This window comes from Pleurodeles waltl, chromosome 6 (genome assembly GCF_031143425.1).
Source record: "Pleurodeles waltl isolate 20211129_DDA chromosome 6, aPleWal1.hap1.20221129, whole genome shotgun sequence".
NCBI lineage: Eukaryota > Metazoa > Chordata > Amphibia > Caudata > Salamandridae > Pleurodeles > Pleurodeles waltl.
The window spans coordinates 1501719684-1501739331 of NC_090445.1; the positions used below are offsets into that span (position 1 = coordinate 1501719684).

The 19648-nt window shown below is 42.7% G+C and overlaps 1 protein-coding gene across 1 annotated transcript in view; it reads left to right on the forward strand.

The window, feature by feature from the left end:
• Nucleotides 1–19648, forward strand: part of PANK4 (pantothenate kinase 4 (inactive)) — a 362653-nt gene that overhangs the window by 138828 nt on the left and 204177 nt on the right. The window contains exon 9 of the mRNA XM_069240981.1: nucleotides 6833–6933. Within this exon, the coding sequence (XP_069097082.1) occupies nucleotides 6833–6933 (101 nt within the window). The remainder of the gene's footprint in view (nucleotides 1–6832; nucleotides 6934–19648) is intronic.

Genomic DNA, 19648 nt, shown 5'->3' on the forward strand with positions numbered 1-19648 from the left:
GTAATTTAATACATGTTGGGAGAGGACCATTATCTGTCAAATTTTGACTTAAAGGTTGTCTATTTTCATATCCAAATACATCAAAAACCTCTGATGCTTATGATAAGTGGCAAACATTGTCACTTCTGTGAGCTACATGTACCTTCTGGCTCTTTACCTTATATTTCTTCCTCCAGGTGCAAGACTGATCCTGACAATTTCCACTTGCTGACCAGGGAAGTTTGAACTACACCACATCTGACAACATTGAAGTATAATAGGGCTCTGCGAGCGCACTGGTGTCTGTTCCTCTTTTTCAACACCTCTTCAAGCTTGAAGCTTTCTTAGTGTTTTAGTGACAAAATTCCTCACATTTTTGACAGCATTTGGTTCAATTGTCTTGTGAAAATTCAAGCCGTGTCACTAATGTTGCAAAAAAATATCATTGTCATCTGCATGTAATGTCTAGGTGCGGTACATGCCACAGCCTGCGACTTCTGTTCACTGGTGCACCTGAAAACTTCAGGGATTTGGTAGTTATGCTGTTTTTGGCCAAGACCCTCAGAGCTACCTCTGAATTGTTGCTTTAGACCTTAAGGAAGTCTCCTGATACATAACAATCTCCCAAAAGCTCTTCCCTCAAAAAAGAAGTGGCCTACGAATGAGGGAAATTGCACTGCTTCCTGGACTAATTGGTCTCTGCACTGTTCCCTGAGGCTGCACTCTTCCTCGTCATTGGAGAAAATCTTCAGCTCGCTGTACTGAATGTTTTCAGGATGGCTTCGGTACCCTGTGGCCACTCCCTAAGAGTGAACCCAATTGTGTGTGTGTGTGTGTGTGTGTGTGTGTGTGTGTGTGTGTATACATACTCTGGCTGCTCTACTGCAGTGTCTTCAACTTCTACATAGAGGCTGAGCTTCGTATGAACAGTGTAAGACATGAACGGTTTCTTTCTCCTTTGAAGGTCATCTAGTTTTGTGAGATGGTTCTGATGTAGACACACAGATGACGATTCTGAACATCCTGGGCTTCAGTGCCTTGTGCATCTTATTCAGGTCACATGCCAGATAGCTGATGATTGTCCTTCAGTGGTGCCTGAGAAAACGAAGGCTTCAACAGTGTCTTGCATCAGGTGCAGATCCTCCAACCAGTCCATTCAGATCTGCACTAGTTATTTGGACCTTTTCAACCGTTTGCTGGGTCGCACCTTCACCCCACCTCGGAGGCAACCATCGTGACATAGGTCTCTTAGCTAGGCTTGGGTGGCCATCTCGATAAAATCATAGTGCGAAACCTTTCGTCTGTCGATGCTGCATCAGTACTGGAGTTGCATCCAATCCCCCTTACAATGAAAGCAGTATTCCCCTCCTTCCAAAGGAGCACAAATTACATTTTGTCAAACACCACAAGTGTTCTTTATAGCAACAGACATAACGAAGTAGGGTCAAGCACAGAGTATTTAGAGACGATTCACCTGTCGCAATGCAGAGATTGGGAAATTTACTGGATTCACCTTTCCTGAATGGGTTTGAATGTTTCCCTTGAAGATGCCCAGGGTTCACTTGGTCTCAGGGCCTGCTTCCCACAAGTGTACCAATATCACTTTGAAAGACAAACAAAAGTTAAATCTGTGTTTTTTTTTTTTTTTTTTTTTTTTTGCTTTTTGCTTTTGCTTTTATAAGCAGTGATGATTTACATGGTATTTTTATTCATCAGTGTTTTTAATAATATTGAATGTAAGGGTAACTAGAAATTGCACATTATTTGTTTTGGTCTTCAAGGTTTCTTAACACAGTAGTGTTTTGGTTTCTTTTTTAGCTGAATGCATTTGGTTCGACTCCACTAACTGACCTATACACTGCTCTGAAGTAACTGTAAACATGTGCACACTAAAGTATAAAGCTCGTAAATACAAAACTAGAACCTCCTTCCCATCCAAGAAGCCACATGCAGGAGAGGCTCATCTTACAAACCATACTGGCCACAGGGCACTTGTCATTAGAGATGAGAAGCCTTTTAAAACTCGCTTTACACTTAAAAAAACCTTAAATGTAATTACATGAGTAATTTTTTGTGACCAACAATAGGCACCGCACACCAAAGAGACAAGACGTTTCATGTGAAGGTTTAGGTAGATAACTGACTGGTAAGAGAAAGTTATATTTCAGCAACCCCAGAGCAGAGTATACGAAATGATTGATATTTTGTTCCAGATAGGATTCCCAGTCATTTTGAAATGTTCTGTGGCGATTGTATACAGATGAAGGGATTCCTGTGTGTGGAAATAGATGGAGTAAATGTCTTGGCAATATCTCCTCCCCCTCCCTAATCCCACAAGTTCAAAGCACATTGTTCTAAGCAGGACTTCTGTATCCGACAGTGTGAACGTTCATCACGAGCCTGCACAAGACTGATCCAGGAGCGACAGACATTAATGCACGTAGCCACACTGTGAATGGGAGGATCTAGTGGTTCTGAATTACAAGATGGTAAATGTATTGGAACACAAAATTTAACCAGAAGCAGAGAGTCACCACCCACACTGTAATCATTGCTACAGGTATTTCATACATGAAATGGGCATCATTTATGAACAGCCTTCATGTAAAAGCTTAGTAGAATCAAACAGAAACTGTACAAGATACCAATGTGGTCTAGCGCAGGACCGCACTTACGGCACCAAAGCTTTTCAGTTCAGGTGACAGGTGGAGAGAATTGTGGTCTTGGTGTTATAGAGACCATACCTCAGCAATGTTTTCGCTAAAGGAAGAACCAGTTCAACTCCATATTGAGATTAGAACAGGAAACTGAGTTGGGCAATTTTGCACCACATGAACATGGTAGCAATTCACCTTCAAAGAGAATGCAGCACTTTGGCACACTGTGAGCAGGCAGACCAAGAGTCACATGAAGCGGAGTTACATTTGGCACAATCGGGAACACATTTTGTTGATAGATTTTCACAAACAAAAAACTTAAAAAGAGAAAACTTTGGATATTGGTGTACACACCCTTTCTCTGGGTTGTTAACTGTCAGTGAGTTGGTCAGGGAGCATGTGTTGCTCCTCCTCACAGTCTTTTACAAGGGGTCAACCAATGCATGACCTCGCACATGACACCCATTCTGATTGCATATGTGTTAGTGAAGCAGCCATGGTTTTCCTAACAATGTCTCTGGCACAACATCACAAGGTACCTATTTCATATTTGCTTACAGGATCAAAAGGAAATTGGCTCACCCAGAACCAAACTCTGAACTTGGCAGTTTTGCTCCTGAAGACTTTGTCTTTAGTTGCTTAAAAGACGATGGAAATTCTATTAGAGATACATACACCTACTGCATATAACATCAACCGGTGTCATTCACAGGTTATTTGAACCTATTTACTACATTTCTTTGGCAGTCACTTGAATTATGCATCAATTAAAGAACATTTGGTTTTTATATTTGCGTAAATGTAGCATACTCAAAATATATCTATTTTTCCTTCCTCCCATTGAGTCATGCATTTTTAAACGGGTGATACTGTTTCATCCGCCACATTGTGCACCTCCACCAGCATGGAACTGAAGTATGATTGTATGCGGGTGAATGCTTCTTACTTTTTGACCCAAGCATCAGGCTATTACATTTTTGAGAAGGGCTAATGAATTACACATGCTTATGGTTAAATAGCTGAATATACAGGTACAGGCATTGTCGGACACACTACATTTGTACTCAAAGTATTCAATTGCCCCTTTTTCTTATGAATCGAGGAACAGTGGCATGGATAGCGTTTCATAGTTTTGGTGTAAAAACATCTGTCATTTTTTACATTGGCCAGCCAAGTTTAATTAATCAATCACTTTGTTTCTTGCACATTCCTTGGGGAAACACATTCACAAAGTGAACAATAGGCAAACAGTATGTAGAAATAATTCAGTTATGCTGTTAATTGGCTTGTAGCACATGGCACTCCACGATTAGGTGGAATTCCACTCTTAAGATAGGTGCATCTTTAGCAGTTATGCACGGTGTATCACTGACATCTGTGTACTGGTGATTTTGTCATCATTCTGTTCTTTCGCAATCTTGTATCACCACACTTTTGCATAGTGATAAATTGCAACTTAAACAATTTACATTCTACTTCGGAACTATTGATCCCCTGGTAAAATGAACATTTCCCTGATGCCGCCTGTGCTCGCTTGCTACTGCCTCCACTGATTTCTATTGCTATGAGATTGCCCATCTGAAGTGATTTACTGATAGGAATTACTGAGCAGGTTGACAAATATTACTGGGTTAGCTAGCTTGGACTCTTGGAGGCCTTAAGATGTTTTAAAAGGCCCAAAAAGAAAAAAGTGAGAGCTCACTTTCTAGATCTTGCCTTGTTGGTAGCCAACCGGTGATCCCTATGAAATCGAAATCACTTCCTCTGCTGTTTGAGACATAGTGCGTAGCTCCTATAAAATGGATTGAAGCGGAGTGTAAGGCCCTACAAAGAGAAGAGGCCAGAGGCCTACGTTGGCACCCAGTTGCCACGGTTTGGGATGTTTTGTCAAACCTGAAGGATATCCTCAAAGATGACACACTGACACCTTAGACCCCCTAGTCCCGTCCTGCATTAGACCGAGGCAGCACCGTAGTCTCCGACTTGAGATTTTGACTTATTGGGTCGCAAAGCAATAACTGATTCTTCTGATGTCCTGACTCTGCTCTAAGCTGGACTGATTTATTTTATCCTTTCCGCCCCCCGCACCCACATTTTCTGCAGAGGCAAGCCTCCATTAAACCACACACTTTCCACCCTCCCTCCCAAATTGTAGTGATCAAGTTCACCGGGTTGGCTCCCTGGTCCCACTGCATTCATAGCTTATACACATCCTCCGATCTTGGATGAGTTAGTTGTATTCTCTTCTGTTGACTGCAGTGAGAATACTGATGGTCTATTCCCTTTTAACTTAAGTTACCTATGATCACTAATGCCTAATGAGAAACCCCACCCCGCAGGAAAGTTTTAGTCGGATTAAGTACCTTGATAACTTAACTAGTGCTACTTGTGTTAGCCTAATATTGTTCCTTGGATTGTTTGAATGGTTATGAAAAATGTCAATGAATAGGGTTTTCAATTTAAAAAAATAATAATAATCAGTCTGTTCTAAAAGTTGTAACGCAGATATCCAGTCATGGCAGAACGAATGCAGTGGAGCAATACTAGCTAAAGAATTAATTTGATTTAGTTCGCACTGCCCTTTTTAGGAGGAATACTGCCATAGATTTGATATGCACTAAGCTAATATAGAATATATTTGCGCTTCAGAAGAAACTAGTTACCCAACCCTCATGCTTCTCTGTTTTATTACAGTATGGTGCAGACAAGAAATATTCTCCCACCTATGCCTCCCTAGGAATTAGTTTCATAATGGCTTCCGCAAAAGGTGGGGTTGTGAGCTATGGACATATCACTAGTGGTCAAGCTGACCTCTTTTATGGTTGAGGCTCAATATTAGACTTGTCTTTGTCAAGCGTGCTATCAGGACCCAACTTCTAGATGAAGTGATGCACAAGATAGTCAAAAGCCATAAAACTAGTTTTGCAGATAATTCATTTTTTTTCTCTGAGATCATTTAAGAATGAGAACATGCCTCCTTTTGTATTTCCAGAGGTACGCCACTAGGTGTCTGACATTCATAGCATAACTCTAGTGCCAGCAGAGGTCAAAGTCCTCCCTCGCAAATAACTCAAGCAGAATGAATCCAGCAACCCAAGACTCCACTAACCAAGAAAGTCTTACTCTCTCAGGAGTAATCCTCCTTTCTTCCAGTTGTGTGGAAAGCAGAATTTCCAGTCAATTGGAGGACTGGAAAGCCGTAAACCGTGACTGCATGTCTTCAAACTTCATTTCGATACTACCCTATAATCCTCAAAAAGCCCTAGGACAGAAAATCAAATCTCTGTGTCTTGGGGCAAAACATCCTACTGAAAGACACCATAGACTACTGAAAGGACCAACAGACTCCTAGTTTAAGCAAGATATTTTGTCAGCAAATCTTTCTGGACACATATTCAGGAATTACGATTTCTAAATAGAATGGTGATGCAGAGAAGTACTATTCCTTTAGAAAGTAAGCCATATGCTCCAAAATCGAGGTTTTTCTAGCAACTGTAGATATAGAAGACGCACATTTTCATATCCTCAAAAATATATCGGATTCATGATACCCATGACTATCTGGTTTGAATTCATTCTGCTTTTAGGTCTGGGGTTTACAGTTTGGGTACTCAGCAGATTTATGGTTATTAGTGCTACCTACCTGAGAAGATTCAGGCGAGGGGAGGTGGGAGGTGGAGGAGAGGTGGGGACGTATTAATGCCTCTGCTTCCCTAAACAATTGGTACGCATGTTTGTGATTTCAGGTTCAAGCAACTTTGGAGTATATTTACGTTTTACTACTTTCAAGGAATAGCACGCAGAATTCAGTGGAATCAAATGAGCATCTTCAGCTCTTAGGCAGTGCCTTTGAGGTAACCTGTCAAAATGTACACCTTTAATAGATTTTGGTGCAGTCCGGCATGGCCAAGATGTTTTAGCCCTCATAAACACGTTTGTTATGAGACAACAAATTGCAGATGCAGCAACTCATGATGCCCAACAAACCGGCTATGCTACAAATAGATCTGTCACTGGTTGTCAAATTAACTCTGATTTGTCCATAACCTGAAGGCTAACTGGGTCAAACCAGATGTGCTGCATTAATAGTATAGAAACCAATCCTCTATGGCAAATGGTAATCGTTGAATTGCTTTACCACAGTGTATCCTGTGTCTGCCTTTCATTACAACGGTGTTGATTTCTTTTCATTCTAGATCCCAACCAGTACAGTTGGGGAGAGAATTACGCTGGAAGTTCCGGTCTCATGAGCACTTCTCCTGATATCTACCCAATGCAGCGTGCGCGGAGTGGCACAGTAAGTCTTAATTGGTGGCCAGCAAAAAACATAATAATGAGGTCACAGTTAGTAGGAAATTACAAATGACATATTGCCACTCTTAAATACTTAACGTACCAAAGGAGATTGGAAACTTTCTTATTAGAACTTTCTTCATACACCTGTTCTTCAACCAGACTGCTTCAGTAATACAGTACAGATGCCCATCACTGTGAAAAGGTTGTTAAATTACCCAAGCAGGACTCGCACCTGCTTTTTTCTATTGTTGTTCTTAGTACATAATTGGAGCAAGTGGTTGCACTTGGGGACCACTTGCGCTCATTCTTTGAGACTAGCACTTATTTTACCTCAACAGACTGATTCAGAAGAAGATTGAGAAAAACACAAAAGGGGGAAATCATGGATCTAATGCAGAAAGAGTGAGACGAAGGGCAGGGAGTCTCTGGTGGTGAGTGAATTAAAGAGACATCAAGTGGAATCAAGACTAAGGATTCCTGTTATTTAGCACCTTGACCTTTGATGGTGCCAGTTATGGGTTTCTGAAGACAACTGTTTAAAGCTATTTGATTATCACAAGGATGAAGAGCCTCACAAGAAAAGATGAGAATGCCCAAGCCGCAGTGACTGGTCCTTAAGCAGCTTTGTTTTTCATCTGTCTCTGAACTTGAGTGGGTTGGGCCACTTTTGCATCTGGTTTATAAAGAGTGTAGTATTGCCCAGGTTTGATGAGCCGCAGCATCATGGACAACTCACTTCTCTAGGCAATGCATTTCTTTTGGTTATTGTGCACCTTATAAATCTCACTAATGAGTAACCACCTTCTCCTTTATGGATACCGCTCAAAATATTATGAAAGGCCCTTGTATTATAACCCCATAAGAGATAATTTTTCTTTAAATAAATATACCATCCTTAGGAGAGCTCTTTCGTTACCACATAAAACCAGTGGCTCCCAACCTTTTGATTTCTGTGGACACCCACTTTAACCTTAATGGAACCCAGGGACCCCCACTGAATCATCATTGGAATCCGGGGACCCCTGCCTGAGTCATTACTGGAAGCTGGGGACCTAATTTGTCAATATTTGTTAATATTTTTAAATTTTCTAGCCTCTCGTGGACCCCCTGAGAAGGCTTCGCGGACCCCCAGGGTTACTCGGACCACAGGTTGGGAACCACTGACATAAACTAATCACTACCCCTACGGAATAAACCTCTTTATTTTGGGTAACCGTTTTCACAAACTCTCCAGTCACTACCGCTTGGCAGATACCTCTGTAAAACTATCTGTTGTTCATTACATTACCACACTAAGATGTGAGCCCATATTCTATCACCTTAAGAGCGACAGTGCTGCCTTTTATCAATAAAAAAATGAGTAAGCTTGCTCACTAGACCGCCAGTTCTCATTGGTCTTCTTTTACTTGTGCATTCATAATATGAAAGTACACCAATACAGTCACTAAATGTCTTTGGTTGGCACACCTTATTGTTGAGCTTTTAAACTGCTGCAGACCTTGATCATCACGTGCCTCCTTCCAGGAAGGATTTAGCTTGTAAAAGAAAATACGCACTCAGGAAAATGCATAGAAGTCTAACGTGCTTTTCATGCAAAAATAGCCTGCAAGCATTCAAACTGAGGAAGGCAATTGCTGTTAGACTGGATCAGATTCGACTTCAGTCAGCTGAAGCATGTAATGCTAATATGCTTAGAATTTGGGTTTCTCAATGCAAGTGAATGGAAGTGAAAACAGGTGATAAAATCAAAACCTGCAGATGGGCACTAATGAGCAGGTGCTAGGCTTTTCGCAGGCGAGAATGAGAAGGCCTTTGCAAACACTTCAGTGTGCCAACTTCACAACTACTCTTACTAAAATAGTTCAGCGAAAATTAAAATGGGTGCAAGTCTACTACAATGAAATAGTATCTGATTAATGAAATGTAACATCACATGTTAAGGCACATATAGGCATTTGTGTTTTCATACAGTAGTTGTAAGCATTAAGGCACATATGCGTAGGCACATTAAGACACAGTTTCTCAAACTCTAGAGATGAGCATACCCTAAGCAAAACTGCATCATTAGGACCTACAAGTGATCCTTCACAATACACACAAAGACAACCATACTCTGCTCTGGCAAAAATATTTATGCTGACTCAATATCTGATAGATAGAATTACTTGATTTAGACAATCAAGTCCATCAAAGTGCAAGTAAAGCCATATTAGAGAAAAAAGATGTACAGAAATAACACGTTTCTTAATTAAAATATGCTAAAAGCAAAATGGGGCTCAATATAATCACCAATTTAAAGTGAAAATGTCTGTTTATAGAATCATAATTTTTTCTTAATTAAAATATACTAAAAACAGATAGTCCTCGATATAATTACCAGTATAAAGTGCAAGTGACTATTTACCGAATCGTAATTGTCATAACTCAATCAGTGGAAAATTAAGGGGATCCACACTTTTGGGCTAATGTTTGTACTGCAGAATGATGACCATTAATTACGTTTGTCAGCACCTGCAAGAAAAAAGCCTATATAAATGAGCCCTAGGTGTTTAAACTACCACAATGGTATACGAAGTGCTGAGGTTAAAGTGCTAAATCTAGTGCAAGGTAGGTAGAATAGATATGCTTTTCGTAGGGGATATGACAGTTTTCCATAAATAAAGGCTAGATAATTAAAGAAATAAGCTAAATTGTCTCCACAGTGAAAATGATATCTCCCTTATCCACCACTGATATAAGAATAATAAATACCTAACACATAAGCTTTAATCACAGTGATAAGGGCGTGTCCAAGATGGTGGACGGGATGGTTGCCTACATACGAGCTCTGGCGTGGCCCAACATTTATCCACCTAAATCCCCTCACACTTGGGATTCTATATCGGAATCTGCAGCTCCTGAACAGTCCCCCTGGAGGCAAGCATGCTTCCCCCCCCCATCCCCATCCCCCCACCCCAACCCCCTCCCTACCCACAGGGTGCTTTATCAGCCAAGGAAAGCCTGCGTGTTGGCACCATTAAGGTCTGCCTGACCCCATTGCGGGTCAGTGCTTCAGCGCTCCGCAGCCCAACAGCACCTCAATGTCCTACATTGCCCCCAATAAGCTTAACGGCACCCCCACGACCAGTGCTTATCTTGACGTCCTGCCAGAGACTGCTACCCCCACCCCCCCCCCCCACCCCCACCCAGCCTGAGTTGCCACAACAAATACTGCAATACAGATCGGAGCAAGGAAATAACCCCCAACAAGCGAGAGCCTGTGCAGAGGTTTGAGCAGTCCACGCAGCCTTGCTCTGTGCGCTTCAGCAGCGGAGAGGGCCCCCCTAGATTGCTCACCTCCAACAACGCACCCGACAGCCAGGACACAGAAGCTGTACTGCTGGAGAAACAGAGTGATCCTAGCAATTAATTATCCCTCTTCCCCTCCCCTGGCAACCTTTATATACTGGTTTTCTATATGGAGAATAAACCAGACCACCTGGCAAGCTCTGTAGCATGACAGACGTCGCAGGTTTTGATGAGGATGCCACACCGGGTGAGGCTTGGTACATCCCATAGGATATCTACAGTCGGCAGGCACACTAACTGACTGTGCATAAAGTGCTCTCTCCCTCCAGTCTTGCAGCGTCTCCCTGCAAATAACTTCTGAACTGCTAAACTCACTTATTGATTGGTAGGGGCTACACAGACTTTTGGCCTACAGTGAATGTTTTCTGGGATTCATTGGAACCCCTCCCCACCTCCCCCCACAGACTAGGGACCCGAGTAACACTCTTTGGAATCCTGTGTGAGGTGGCATTGCACTACTAACACTACTAATTCTGCTTGAAGTGGTGCTACATAACGATGCCCGATTCTTCCCAAGGAATGGTGTGTCCTCGGGGTATCGCCGCACTGCACACTCCGCTAGCCCATTGAGTCGTTCTCCTCTGTCTCCACACCCAGCAAACCTACTCTAAACTAAACCAGATAAGGGTGGAGATGGTGTCAACACCTCCTCAACCAACACCTCCAGAGCACATATCGACCGTAGAGCGCCGCTTGCAAGATTACAGTGAGAATTGTTTGCAGCTGTTGGTAGCTGTCAATAACTTTAAGTCCTTTCTGGAACCCAAACTGGACTCTGATTGTCATCATAGGGTTCCTTAGTGAAGATTATGAAAAACTAAAGGACAGGGTAAAAGATATGTAAATGAAATTGGCAACACCTCATCCAACTGTGATGTACCACCAACAGATCAAAACACTGCAGAAGGAAGTGGCACATCTGCGGACTAGGGCAGATGATTCCGAAGGGTGTTCCAGCCGTAGCAATATCATAGTAGTAGGTCTTTCTGAGGGCACGGAAGCCTGAGTATGGACCTGCACTAGGAGTCATGGCTGGCGGAGCAGGTTGTAGGAGGGAAGATATCAAAATTATTTTCTGTTTAAAGAGCGCACAGGGTACTTGGATGTCACCCGGCCCCAGGAACTTTCCCTCGTCCTGTGGTGGCAAGATTATTTAACTTCATAGAAGGGGACAATATCTTACAACTTGCTAGATCCAGGGATCCGTCAAATCTTGAAAACAGTACTGTTAAAATATTTGTGGATTACACAGTTGAAGTACGTAAACAGCGAGATTCGGTCCTTGAGGTGAAACAATGCCTACGCTCCCTGGATATTAAATATGCATTGGTATTTCCCGCAAAACTAAGGGTCATCTCAGGGACAGAGACTGTTTTTTCTGACATCCAAGGAGGCGAAAACATGGCTGGAGGCACAAGTTGACCATCAGCACACATCCCCAGCGAAGGAGCTTGGAAGACCTAACGGAACACAAAACGTTCCATTAGAAATATTCATGGTAGACCCTTGAAGCACAAGTGGTGTTGGGCAGAGCAGAGGCACTAGTCACGGCTTAACAGGCATCCTCGTTTAGCAGTAACAGCGGAGCTTTTGATGAAGAGACATGAGCAATACATGATGCCATACCAGAGATTGATCTACCAGAAGAACTGCGTGGAGGCCACTCATTTACCCCAATGATACCACACACATTGCAGTGTTGCTGACAGCAAAACCTATATGGTTTTGATGATGCCTTTTATACGTTTGGGGGCCTTGTTAAGGGTTGGTAGGCAATTGAATAAAAGGGGCTGTCCTGCTACTGGGAAGGAGGGAAAGATTATCATTCTCTTGCACTATTAAAGGAGACACGGATTGTGACTTTAGGCAATGACAGTCTTGAACGCCCCCCCTCCATCGAGTAGACTTTGTACTAGTTGCCCAATCAATGATGGCGATATCTGGCCATAACCTTTTGAGGGTATGGCCTGGATTAGGGGGCTTGCTGGGGATTGCTATTGATGTTTTCTTTTCTTTATTGATTGACATTCATTCTTCAGTTGCCCAACTTGTTTGCTGCGGCAACATGAATTGGAAAATAAGGCCAGTAGTTAACTGGCATGGTTGCTGAAGTCTGAACGTTCATGCGTTCCTATTGAAGCTAGCCGATCACATGCAGGGCCCAACGTGAACTCTTAGTTTGATATTAATTAATAATTTGGAAGTTATTATAGGGTGTTATACACTACTCTTATGGGGGTGACCCTGGAAGCGATCCTCGCTTATCTGTGATCTCTAAAATTACCCCTTCTCACCCCATATTTGGTACAAGAACTAGAGGCCCATCTGACTCAGACTACACATGACTCATTAGGGGGTGATTTCCCTCTCTTATCCCACCCTGACACATAGGACCAGCCTGTATTGGTCCCCTGCTGCATCATCATCACCCCCGTCACTCCCCCTCAAAACAAATGTTGTTGTAGGATTGGGTGGCTACTGGTTGCTGTGCACCACTCTTATGGTATCTTAATTGTTGATGGTTACATGTTGTGTTCTATGCTTCCAATGTTTTTGCCAGTCGGTTTGTGTATATGCCTGCATTGTCTACTATTGTGTGATTAAGGTAACCGTTACTCTATTATTCCTGTTTATAACTGTAGTTATGGGGAGGTCCAGGTTCATGATGGTATGGTCCCAAATCTCATATGACTCCCACTGAACTACTGACCGGGAATGTGCGAGGCATCCATACACCCAGTAGACGGTATTCCATTCATTCTTATCTTCAGCATGCAGTACAAATAGCGCTATTGCAGGAGTCACACCTCACAGCTCTAGATTATGTCATTACGTCGACAGTGCCACAGCCAGATATACTCCACTAGCTATTCCTCCTATATTTGAGGAGCCCTGATGTGGATTTGAGCCGGAGTCCCATTTGCAACTGAGGAAGTGGTAACGGACCCAGATGGCAGATACATGTTTGTGAAAGGCCGATTAAGCTGCAGATATGTTCTCATCAGCAACATTTAAGCCCCAATTGTCATAGGCCCTGTCTCGCTGGGGGGTATGCCCTGGTTGCTGGGAGGGGATTTTAACAGTGTTTTAGATGTAACACTTGCCTGCCTAGCAGTGACCTCCAACGCTCATAACCTAACTAATTGGCTACACAACTGGGGTCTCCTTGATATGTGCATACCCATAATAACTCTCGCAGAGTCTAATCTTTCTATTCTGCTCTGCATGGATTGCATGTGCGTATTGATAGGTTGCTTTCAATTTTTAACCTAGCACATGTACAACACGTAGATTATATGGGCCGAACACACTCAGACCACAACCCCCAATATCTCCAGTTAGACTGGGACCTAGATCCTGCACTGGTACCTACATGGTGCCTAATACCAGTGGCCCTAGAAGATCGGGCATTTCGCAAATCAATCAGTCACATGATAACAGACTATTTTGACAAAAACTAGGGGTCTGCGAGCACAACCGCCATGGAGTGGGATGCCTTTGAGGTGAGACTGCGTGGTCATTGTTTGGGACAAACCTTGAACATGCGAAGGCAGTTAGATAGGGAGGTGACCCGCTGGAATGGGGACTGATCCACCTAGAAAATGAGGCGATACACAACGCTAGGAACCGTTCACCACTTGTTGTGGCACAGAAAGAACAATTGTCTCTTCTAGATAAATTACATTGAATAAACTAGGAAGCACACGCAGCTAGGACTCATGCTACAGCAGATAGAACTGGTTCGCTCCTGGCATGGCTAATAAAACAAGACCGATCCCAGCGCCCAATCTAAGTATTTCGTAATACCACAGGAGCATTACTTTACACTCAATGTGAAATTCATATTGAGTTGTCCCATCACTTCACTGAACTATACCATACTACTGGTACTCCGTCTATGAGCATTATTGACTCATTCTTGTTGGGTCTCCTATTGCTCCAGGCGACATTGGAAGAACAAATTGAATTCAATGAACCCATTTCGCTGTCTGAAATTCAGAATGCCATCAAAGCCCTGTCTACTAACAAAACTCCTGGCTCAGATGGGCTGCCCCTGGAGTCTTAAAAGGAGTATGCCTAGTGCCCAGCCTACTCCTGCTCTACGAAGAGGCACTGGACTAAGCACATCTTCCCACCTCGCTCCGAGACTCCTTTTAATTACCCTACCGAAACCACATAAAGACCTAACAGAAACAAATTCGTACAGGCCACTGGCACTCCTAAATTCTTATTATAAGAAATTGGCCAAGATCACAGCTGACCAATAGGCACCGCTGATACCCGAATTAGTTCACAGATATCAAAATAGCTTTGTACTAACCTGAGCTACTTCATTCAGTATCTGCAGAATTTTTCGGCTTTTAACACGCAAACTGATGAGGTGGCCCCTGGCCAGTTGCCTGGTGCCCGACTTGGCGAGGGCCTTCAACTCCCTGGAGTGGCCTTATCTCTTTCGGGTTTTACAACAGATGGGGTTGGGCACCCGATTTGCCAATATGGTACGACAGCTTGTTGTTTTTAAACTGCAGTTTTTTACCCGTGACTGTTTGAAATGTATCTCCTAGTTTGTGGCAAAATACTGCATAAAGCCGACCCTCCCCACTTTGTGTTTAAAAAAAAAAAAAAAAAAGGCTACATACAACTCAGTGGCTAACCAGAGTGTGTTTAGGAGACTGCTTAGTCTGCTTCTGTGATTTACACTGTGTTTAGAAAGTGTCTGCACCACTTGTTTTTGCTTTGAAAAAGCCAACTATCTGAGTGCGCAACAAGCAGTATTAGTGCTTTTCAATCTGTCCTTACCTGGAAAGTAGAGACTGCTAGCTTGAAAGTGTGGATTCTGCCTGTCTGTATCCAAGGAGATTCTGAATAGAGCAGCAGCTCCCTCCTACCTTCCACAGGGGCTTGGGCTCAAGGTAACTTGACCCTTATATAAGTTTCTAATGGTTGTTGCATATGTTTGTAATTCGGTACTGGGACTAGTATTTCAATTGTCTTAAGGATTAGGGTTGTGTTCTGATTGGTACTAGGGTTGGGATTCCTGTTGGTCCGTGGTTTTAGGGCTTCAATTTTTTTTTTTTTTGTACTCCTGCACCTCTGACTCCAAGTCATAATTCCATACCACAACTTTCTCACCCTCTAAGGAATATGGAGATGACCAATACCATGGAGACCGGATCTCTCTCACTCATCCTACTTTGTAGGTAAACCAACGTGGCTAGAGAGTGAAAAGAAAAGGTGTTTAATCATTGGACTTCATCACTCGCCCACTCCTGACCTCACCTCCCAGCTACTCCCCCCCCCCCCCCCCCCCCCACTCTAGCAGGGGGGCCCATAGATTCTCCTTTTTCTGCTTATTCTGCTTAACATCCCCCGCAGCTTTATCAATTTTTGCCATGTGGAATAAGGCATTTAGACAATTCCTATGTACCGGGGTGGCCACCATCACCCAATTCCAACATATTTTTCTTCTTGCTAGAAGGATAGAGTAAAACAGCAAATTCTTCCTTACTCTTCTCCACCCTTCAGAATTTCGTGGTCATCCAAAAATAATCAGCGGGAGACTTACCACGATCTCTCGCCTCAATACATTTGAAAGTGTTTCACATACTTCTTCCCAAAAAGAAAACACAGCTGGACATTCCATAAGCATGCGGTTATCCGTTGCACTCTGAAATCCACATTTGGCACAGACTACTGCCCCCAATTCTTAATTTTGGAAAGCTTTGCCAGAGAGATGTATGCTCTATGAACTGAGAAAGTGAATTTTGCTTAGAGGAGTGGGCTTAACAACATCAAACAGGGTCTTTATTTATTCTTGCCAAAACCCTTGCATCGGATCCCAAGGTATATTATCTCCCCAGAGGCTTGAATTCACCAGCCAATAACTCAAGCATTCCCCAGTACCAGTCTGACACACTGCTTGTATTGGGGGAATCACCAAGCAAATTGTTTTCCAAACAATTTGTCACCCCCAAACTCATTGGTCTCTTCTGTGACCAGCCTTTCAGCTGAATAAACTTTAGTCTAGATAAGGTCCCCCCAGTTCTATCCTTTAGCTCTTCCCACGTGAGGAGGGATCCTTCCTTAAAGAGATCACCCCAGAAATCTAGGCCGGCCTCCCTAATGGGTACCGCTAACACATCCTTTAAACACTCAGGTGGGCCCGGGGTATCCCAAATAGGGGCATTCTCACTACAGTATGTTGCCTTTGTTGCCAATCTTAGCTGGTATCAGCTCTTCGCCAGATCTCGCAAAACCTTCAGTTTTACTATTTTGAAGAACTTTGGATCTCCAAATTTGTTCAGAAAATGTTTTGCAGCTCCTTTCACAGTATCTGTGGTGACTTTAAAAATGACCCCAATATCTGTAGCATCCAGGGAGGCAAACAACATCCACACATTCCTAATTTGAAAGGCCCACGTGTAAAGTTGTAGACCTGCAACATCAAGCCCCCCTTCTCACTCCTCCAGTGCAACGTCTTCCAGGAGATCCTGACACCCTTTCAGGACAAAATAAATGAGTTTAGAGCCAGTTGCATTTTGTCCAAGTATCCTTTGCTCATTTGAAGAGGAATAGAATTATGCACACAATTTATCTTGGAGAGGGTTACCATCTTAACCAGACTAACTCTGCCCAGTACTGTCAGGGGGAGATATGGCCATCTCTGCATTAATTTATTACAGATACCCAGAAGTTTTTTCTGGTTCCTCAAAGCAAGTTGTTCAATGTCCTGTGTAATCGTTAGTCCTAGTTATCTCATTTCCAACTTCCCTTTCCATGTACCACTCTCCTGATTCCAGGATGTTATTTCAGTTTTCCCTGCATTGACATAATATCTTGCCAAAGTCCTCTACTAATCTCAAAAGTCCTGGAAGAGTGGTTACTAGATCTGCAGTGTACACCAAAACGTCCACATAAATTGCTACCTTTTTTTCCACAGCCCTTCCATCTAAACATAGCTATTATGGGGTCTTGCCTTATTTTCCTAGCTAGAGGTTCTATGTAAGAATCAAATAAGACAAAGGGCAGCCCTGTCTGGTACCTCTAGATATCCTGAAGGACTCTGTGAGATTCCCATTTATCAGAGTGCTTGCTAAAGGAGTCTGATATATCCGCCCCAAAGCCCTACAAACTTTTTCACCTATGTTGAAATATCCCAAAACCAAACTCAAATATTTCCACTTAACCCTGTCAAAGGCTTTCAATGCATCCAGAGATATAATACCTAAAGGAGCCTTTTTGGTAGTGGCCACATCTATCGCCCGATCAGATTAAAAGTCTGTTCATGTAGGTGTCTAACCCGGATAAAACTTTTCTGGTCCTCATAAATCAAGCCCTTCATTACACCACTCAGCCTATCCACCACTATTTTTGTAAATAGCTTGTAGTCGCTATTCAGCAATTATATTGGCCTATATAAATCACACTTAACCAAACTCTTGCCCGGCTTTAAAATCAATGAGATAGTTGCCTCATTCCAAGAAGACGGTATGGGAGATCAATTCCAAAAAATCCCTTTAAATAATTCTGACATGACTGATACTATTACTTCCCCAGGAGCTTTATAAAACTACAACGGGAGCCCGGCTGGACCGTCTGCTTTCCCTCTTATTATCCTTTAACGCAGCTTTTATCTCCCCTACAGAGATTGGTTCATTCAGAAGGAGCTGCTCCTCGTGGGAGAGTCTAGGGAGTATATCGTGCCCCAACCAAAATTGTACATCCTCCTCTCTTATACTTAGCTCTTCTGAATAGAGCTGTTGAAAAACAAAAACGTCAAAAATGCACTTTCTATAGACTCTCTACTTTTAGTCCTATCTCCCGATTTATCAAGCTCAATTTCCTTAATCCAATTCCTCACTTGATCTTTTTTGATCCTCCAGGCTAACAACTTCCCTGGGCTTTCTCCATACTCAAAGTGGGCTAGCTTGCTCACCTCCCATCTTTTTTTAATTCTTACTTGTAAAACATCCTCCAATTGCTGTTTTAAATCACTCAACTTGTTACCCAATAACTCCTTTTCCTTGTCCTCTGTACTTGTTATTATTTGACTCCTGAACTTTCCCATTTCAGCTTCCATGTGACCTATATCATTCCTGTATTGTTTATTTTTATTACTGGCTATACTCATAACTGACCCTCATAGGACCGCTTTAAATGTATCCCATACCATGTTAGCGGGAGCAGACCCTGAGTTCGTCTTAAAAAACTCCTCGGCCTCTGAGCTTAATTGAGATTTAATCTCCTCATCTAGCAATAGCGTGTGGTCTAATGTCCACCTCCTTCTTCCTAAATCCCTTAATATCTTTAATTTTAACACTACTGCTGAGTGATCCGAAAGGTGGGCTGGCAAGTATACTATGGCATCTACTGCGTTACACCTCCCCCGATCTACTACCACAAATCACACAACCCAAGGTCCCTCATCATTCCTGTCAAATATCTGAGACTTTGGCGATGCTACTGTTCTGCTTTTCGTTGATCTATCCAAGTTGCTATCCAAAACTACATTGAAATCTCCTGCCATTATAATTGGGTCTGGAAAATCACAAAATTTAGAAAACAACCTTCTAAGGGACTCTAGGTCAACACAGTTAGGGCTATAGTACCCCACTAGCATAATGTTCCTTCCTAATATCTGTGACTTGACTATTATCCGTCTACCTGCTGTATCTGATTTAACTCCCACTATTACTGCCTTTGCCTGATGCTTAATCAAGATGACCACACCCTTAGTGTTAAAACTATACTCAGTGCATATACAATAGTGAACCCACTTTTGAGACTTAAACACCTCCCTGCATTCATCTCTGGTCAAGTGCGTCTCTTGCAAAATTAGAACTTGAACAGAGGAGTCTCTCAAATACTGTAAAATCCTATCCCTTCTACCTCTAGTCCTTAATCCATTGACATTCCATTTTAGAATCTGCAAATCCCTGCACCCCGTCCCCTGGGCAGTGTCAATATTATCTAACAGTTACAGTTCATTTGATACTAGCTACAGTGCACAAGGTTTTTTTAATTTTTATTTTCTCCCACATGCTCCCCACCCAGTGCCCTCAGATTCCCTGCCACCATAGCCCCCCTACCTTTGGAGATACCCCCCCTGCATTATGTACTAATGTTACTCCAATTTTAGAGCGCGCCTGAGTTTTCCCCAGGCATAGCAAACTGGCCAATTTAACTTTACTCAATTCCCCCGCTTTTTATAGCTTCCAACAATTCATCGGCCGCAGTAATCTCTTATATTATGCATTCTATTATTATGCATTACTCTTAGGGTAGCTGGGAAGTTAAATTGCACTGAGACGCCTAACCTTTTAAATTCTTCCATCCGTCTCCCTAGCTCCCACTGTTTGTTTATAGTT